Genomic DNA, 6073 nt, shown 5'->3' on the forward strand with positions numbered 1-6073 from the left:
ACCTTAAACCCCATGAATTGCGTTTTGGACTTCTGAGCTCCAAAACTGTTAAGACAATAAATCTGGGTATTTTAAATCACTTAAAATTTGTGGTGATTTATAGCAGTTATAGGAAACATACTTAGTGCTACAGGTATACCTCAAGATATGAGGGTTTGGTTCCAGACCACCACAATAAAGTTGGAATCTTTTTTTGCTAGTGGAGGATCTTGCCTTAGCTTTGTTTAGGAAAAAAAAAGCAACATCTGTGAAGCCCAATAAAATGAAGTTATGCCTGTGTTATGTTACATGTCAGGTACTAGGTATGATGAAAAAGGCTGGCCTTAAAAAGTTTTACTGCCCAAGAGAAGGAAGGTGTGTGAAAATGTTTTGGCCAGTTTGATACCAAATCTGTAAAGGAAAACGGCAGGGGCAGAAAGTTGTCAACCTTCCCCTGGAGGTGGTTCCCCAAGACCCCAAGAACCTGTCACATTCTAGATGTCCCTATAGCATTTACCTCTTAATATGTGCTCTACCTTGGCCATTATACTTGCACTTGAAAGCAGAGGCTCCTCTTCATTGTATGCCCCTGATAGTTGCTCAAGTTTTACAACAGTAAAATAGCACTTACTTAGCACTCTGAGCCAGGCTCTGACATAATTTATTGAGCTATTATGTGAAGGCTGGATATGAACCCAAATAGTTTGTCTCCTGAGCCAGCACTCTTGATCCAGCCTACCAGAGGAAGCTTCTAAGCAACATGAGGCTGAAGGACAGAGACAGCCAATGAAGTTGGCACTCTGAAGGGCACAAATGGTAGTAATGTACTTATGTGAGGCTGAGTGTAGAAGTAGCATCTATTCAGTGACCCGGACTTTCAGAAAGGTTAGTTAAGCTTTCTAGCTGACGGTCCCTTGTAGAAGGGACTTTTAGGAGAGGAAGGCTAAATAAAATAAGGCATTAACTTGCATTTCAATTGGTTTGAACTGTTCACAAAATATTTTTATAACCATTACTTAGCCTTCACGATCCTGTGATGAAGGCAAACATACTATATAGTTAGTACTGTTCACTGCTTCCAGCACACACTTTGGGGCCTTGAAACATATCCCCTGTGGATAAGGGGGACTAGTATATCTAACCTCAATCCACTGTGAATCTAATACTGTTCTAAAAAAATTGTTTAAGGAGAGTTGTTTTAAATGCCACCACCCATAGACAGTTGCACTTCTACTTACTACTATCCCAATTCCTACATCATTTAGTTTCACCCACCTACCCATGCCTAGGTAGTTAGCAATATGCCATATATACAACTTTATACGATAATTAAATTTTCTTTCTTCTGAGTCACTTCTACCTTTCAAGATACTGGATGAGCAAAGGCTGAGGGGGATGGAAATAGGTAACTTCCAAACCCACTCTTAGGCTCCATCTACAGATTAATGTATGCTAATTTTTTGTACATTTATCCAACTGTTTACTAAGACACAAAATTTTATTGCAGACCGCTTATACACTCAGACATGAAACACTGATTTTATAAATTTAAGGACCTTGCCTTGGTTGGCATGGCTTGGTGGGTTGACCATCACCCCACAGAGTCAAAGGTCACCAGTTCCATTCTTGGTAGGGCACAGGCAAGAGGCAACAAATCAAGTTTTTTCTCCCTCTTTCCCCCTATCTTCCCCTCTAAAATAAAGAAATGTATTCTTTAAAAGTAAATAAAAGACCTCAATTTCTCTCCAGAATTTATTGACTTTAAAGTCACCAGTGCAAGAGAAACAGCTTCCATGCCGAAGAATTTAAAGAAATTCTTAGATATATTTTGTCCAGCGACTTTCAAATATAAAAAAGTAATGATTCTGGCACAAAAGTATCAAAAGAATTAACAGGGCATCTGTTTCATATGCACCATACCTTTGGTACAATCACTGAAGACTACAAAAAATTGTTAGCTATTGTACATACACTTTATGTTATAAACTTTCAGTTCACTAATCAGGTAAGATGACATGCAAAACATAGAATATAATTCATAAAATACCAGAACTCATTATTTAAAATTTTTGCTCACTAGTTTCAATTTAGGCGCACCAAAATAACTCAGATCAGTGGACACTAATTTCTTCCTTCGTAATATATACAATATGTAACAGAAAACTTACCAAAATATGGACAAAAGACACAAAACAAGAATATGAAAACACATTTACATGGTACTCTATAGGCAAGCCAAAGCCTGAAAAGAAAAATGGAATTTCGGCAATAACTTATTTTTATAAGTTGCTTTTATTACCTTACCTACAAGTCACAATGCACAAAGGCCTGTGAACTAGGCAAAAGGCTACCTCAATGGCACAATTCAAAATTGTAGAAATAAAACCCCTTTCATATAGAAAGGGATCTGTACAAAAGGGATTTAGGAATCCCTTTCTCAAATCCAAGAAATGTTTTTTATAAGCTACAAACTGGATCGTAAGTTTTGGATGCAATGGTTTTTGATTTGGCTTAATTTTATCACATAGCAAGTGGTGCCATGATAGTTAAGGGACATCAGAAACAGGCTAACAAAAAAGTCACCAAGACAACATAATATATGTCAATTTTAAAGCAGTTCCCGTTTATTAACTGACCAGATTACAAAAATGACCATGGTAGATACCTGAAAGGAGAAAAAAAACAAAAACAAAAACTATTATTAAAGAAACCACTTTAACAGCTAAGAATTAACATAAACTAGAAAATTATACAGAAGTACCAATCCCATTTCTTTTTAAGTAGGGAAAACCAGGCTTTTTCTTCCCTCCATATATATCCTCAAAAGGAATAACCAAACCAACTGTAATCATGTGAGATGGTTGATTCCCACCCCACCCCTCCACCTAAATATATGGATTAGAACTCAACCAAACCCTATTCAATATTTAATGGAGAAAACACTTGAGATTATACCACTTTTACTATAGTACTAAGGAAACTTCTCAAGAAGTCGCTCACCTTAGTTCATCCTTCTAATAAGCCTGTTGATCTGGTCTTCCCTGTTACCAGCATCTCCACCTTCTACAAAATGGGTGGTCTTTTTCTTCATTCCACCTCTTGGAGAAGATAATTTGAAGGGCCACAGGAAGTTGTTTGCTTCTTTGAAGCGTTTTCCAACAGTATAGATCTCATGAATCAGATCCTCCATGCAGATTATGCCATATTTACCTGAACATTTTACAGTTATTTAAGATGATTAGAACTAAGTTTTTAAATATTATTAAACTTTAAAGTATTCAACAAGCACAGTTATACATAGGATGTAACAGTTAAAAAATCAATAGTAAAAAGAGAAAAACACAGGGCCGCCAAGACACTAGAAAACATAAACTTATTTATCTAATATCAAACTTTTCCTCAAAGAGATAGAACCTACCAAGAGATCGAGCAATCAATGCATTATCTGTCAGGGCAATTCGTTTTTTGTTGATTTTCCCATACCCACGCTTGTAGATCAATTCATTTACTGACTTCAGGTTAGGGTACCTGACATATGAAAAACAAACATAAATAAATGACCAAAAAATATGGTTATTGTCAAAACACCTAAAATTCATCTTGCTAACGTAGCCAATTTACCAAACAGAAATCAAAGGAAAAGACAGACTTACCCCCATGCAATATATGGTTCCACAATTCTCAGCATGTTAATTGAAGCCTTGTTGAGCTTAACAAAGGTACCATTGAAGATCTGGCGAAGGCGAAGAAGCTGCAGCACCTTTCGGACCTTTGGGCTCACACCATTGATACTGCAGTGAAATAAAGACCAAAAATTCATTTGGCATAAGAATTTTTATTAATAAGAAAGTATTAAAATTTTGGACAAGTCCAACCTAAGTAGACAGAAATCCTTTCGTGTTACCAAGACCACTGGTGTTTTTCCTCATTTACATAAATTTTTGTATCACCACTCCCAGTTTGCCTCCTTTTCAAAGTAAATTGTCTTTAGACACAAACCTATGACATTTAAACTTCCTCTGACCCTTTTACCATTTCTTAGTTAACACAAGTCTACATTTTAGTACTTTCGAACTTCATCACAAGGACACTGAACTGAAGCCCAGTGCTCAATTAGAGAACGGATAGGAGCTTTGGGCACAAGTCTTCCAATTAAACCATTAAAATATTGCCTCCTTGTTCAAGCTACCCCCAAAGTATTTTTATTCCAGAACCAAGGCCTCCAAAGTAATGTTTGATTTTGCTGGGATTGTATAGTTTTCCCTTCAAAACCAGACTGTGGTAAAAAAACAAACTTACCCTCTGATCCTGATGACAAACGCCAATTTGGGTTCTGCAGGTACATAGAAGTTGCCAGCTTTTCTTGCCATTCTAGCCATTCGAATCTCAGTTCTGTACATCTGCCTATATTCCTTGTGATAGTGCTTAGCTTTTTCATAGATAAGCTTCCTCCTTGCCTTTCGAAGCTGAAAATGAATGATCGGTTAGTCATCTGATTTTCAGCTCCCAAACACAATTCGCAATACCATTTTCTCAGAAAAAAACTAATCTTCCCTTGCAACTTTTTTCTTGCCAATATGCACTAACATTCTGAAAAGCAGATGCCACCTTCATCTGAGATGCTACTTTGAGGAGCTAACCAAGCTCACTGGGTACAGCAGATGAAGTAAAAAACTCCTGTTAAGACTAACACCCTCCTCCTTTTCAACCCCAGAGCCTTTTCTTACAGGGTAAATACCTCAAAAAAGTTTCCTTACCATCTTTTGGGCAAACTTCTTTCTCAGGCGCTTGATTTTCAGCTCTGCGAAATTCCTTCGCTTTTTCTTAAGGGTTTCTGGCACAGCAGGAACCTTCTTCTTCTTCCTAGTATTCATAAACAACATGAATACTTCACAAAGCTCACAGTACTGCACCATACTGAACGTCACTTAACAGTAGTATTATCATTAGCTCTAACACTAGTACCTTTAATTGTTCTAGTCTGCTACAGCACGAGATGCAGATTTTAGGGAATTTCTATATTAACAACCACCTTTATAACAGCGACATTACTTAACCGACAGCCACAAAGACAGCCCAGTCCCAGCCTCCCTCCCCACGACAATGAGAAACTACTTCGAGATACTGATCCCCAAACTTCTAACAAACTTCTAACTTCTAACTTTTAGACTTCCCCAAAATAAAAAGTAATTCAACTCCAGAAAACAACAAAGAAAACCCAGTACCATCCTGGTTTAGGCCTCAAGCTCCACATGCTGAGACCAAAGGCCCAATGGCAGGAACGCCTAGACCAAGTACCAACCAAGTGCGAACTCATGTCATAGTGGACTGGGCAACCAGCTGATTCCACACATATTCAGCTCTCACACCTCCCCTCGTTTCCAATAATTCCCAAACCTCCGCCCCAAGGCCTGCTGCATCCCAAGTTTGCCTCTGGCCACCACGAATGTCACAAGACGTCATAAACACACAGATAAGTGGGCAAAGATACAGTCTACAGTTGGACTACGAGACAGTGAGCCAAAAAGTCTCCGATCTCGGGGATGGAAGAGGATTCTCTAAGGATGAAAGAGCAACTTACTCGGCGCCCTCCATGGTTCCAGCCGGAAAAAAAAGAAAAGAGGAAGTTGGCGCATGCGCACTGTTCACTTAAAGACCGCGAGTGAAGCCCCACGACTCATAGGTATTCCAGGATAAGCCAGAAAAGAAGTCGGAACTGAAAACTTGCAGACGCAAAATTAACGAATGCCCTATTCAGCCTCTTTGGATCAAGTTCAGGATAAAATTTTAGGGGGAAAAAAAGCATGTATTAGTTAGACTCTTTAAGCAACAAGAGCAAAGAACGCTGACACCTTGTCTGCTCGGGGTCCTACTCCTCAGGCCGCGTTTAACCCAGTACAGCACAAATTCCAATCACTAATGTACGCAAATAACACGCTGCCGGGGTGTGAACTACAAATCCCAGCATGTATCAGTTCCCTTGCCCACACGGTGGGAGGGCAACGCTTGGCCGGGACTGTAGGCAGCCACCGCGGTCGTGATTCCAGCCAAAGAAAATGACAATCTTTTGGCCCACATTGCAAAGGGCTATCTG

At 38.9% G+C, this 6073-nt stretch overlaps 1 protein-coding gene across 1 annotated transcript; it reads right to left on the bottom strand.

The window, feature by feature from the left end:
- Positions 1 to 2575: 2575 nt before the first annotated feature.
- Positions 2576 to 5660, bottom strand: RPL7 (ribosomal protein L7). The gene is made up of 7 exons (XM_037138375.2): positions 5561 to 5660; positions 4737 to 4842; positions 4279 to 4445; positions 3633 to 3770; positions 3398 to 3507; positions 2980 to 3189; positions 2576 to 2644 (listed from the first exon to the last, which is right to left on the bottom strand). Exons 1-6 carry the CDS (start codon positions 5572 to 5574, stop codon positions 2981 to 2983), a joined length of 744 nt encoding a protein of 247 aa, XP_036994270.1. The 5' UTR covers positions 5575 to 5660; the 3' UTR covers positions 2576 to 2644; position 2980.
- Between the last annotated feature and the right edge of the window lie 413 nt (positions 5661 to 6073).

The sequence above is a fragment of the Artibeus jamaicensis genome, unplaced genomic scaffold, assembly GCF_021234435.1.
Source record: "Artibeus jamaicensis isolate MK-2021 breed Jamaican fruit bat unplaced genomic scaffold, CSHL_Jam_final scaffold_916, whole genome shotgun sequence".
In the NCBI taxonomy this organism is placed as follows: domain Eukaryota; kingdom Metazoa; phylum Chordata; class Mammalia; order Chiroptera; family Phyllostomidae; genus Artibeus; species Artibeus jamaicensis.

Excerpts from the sequence above, each read along its gene's own strand:
- RPL7 (XM_037138375.2), bottom strand. Across the intron at positions 3,771-4,278 it reads TTTGTCATCAGGATCAGAGG|TATCAATGGTGTGAGCCCAA; the intron begins GTAAGTTTGTTT and ends ATTTCACTGCAG. Across the intron at positions 3,190-3,397 it reads ATTGATTGCTCGATCTCTTG|GTAAATATGGCATAATCTGC; the intron begins GTAGGTTCTATC and ends TAAAATGTTCAG.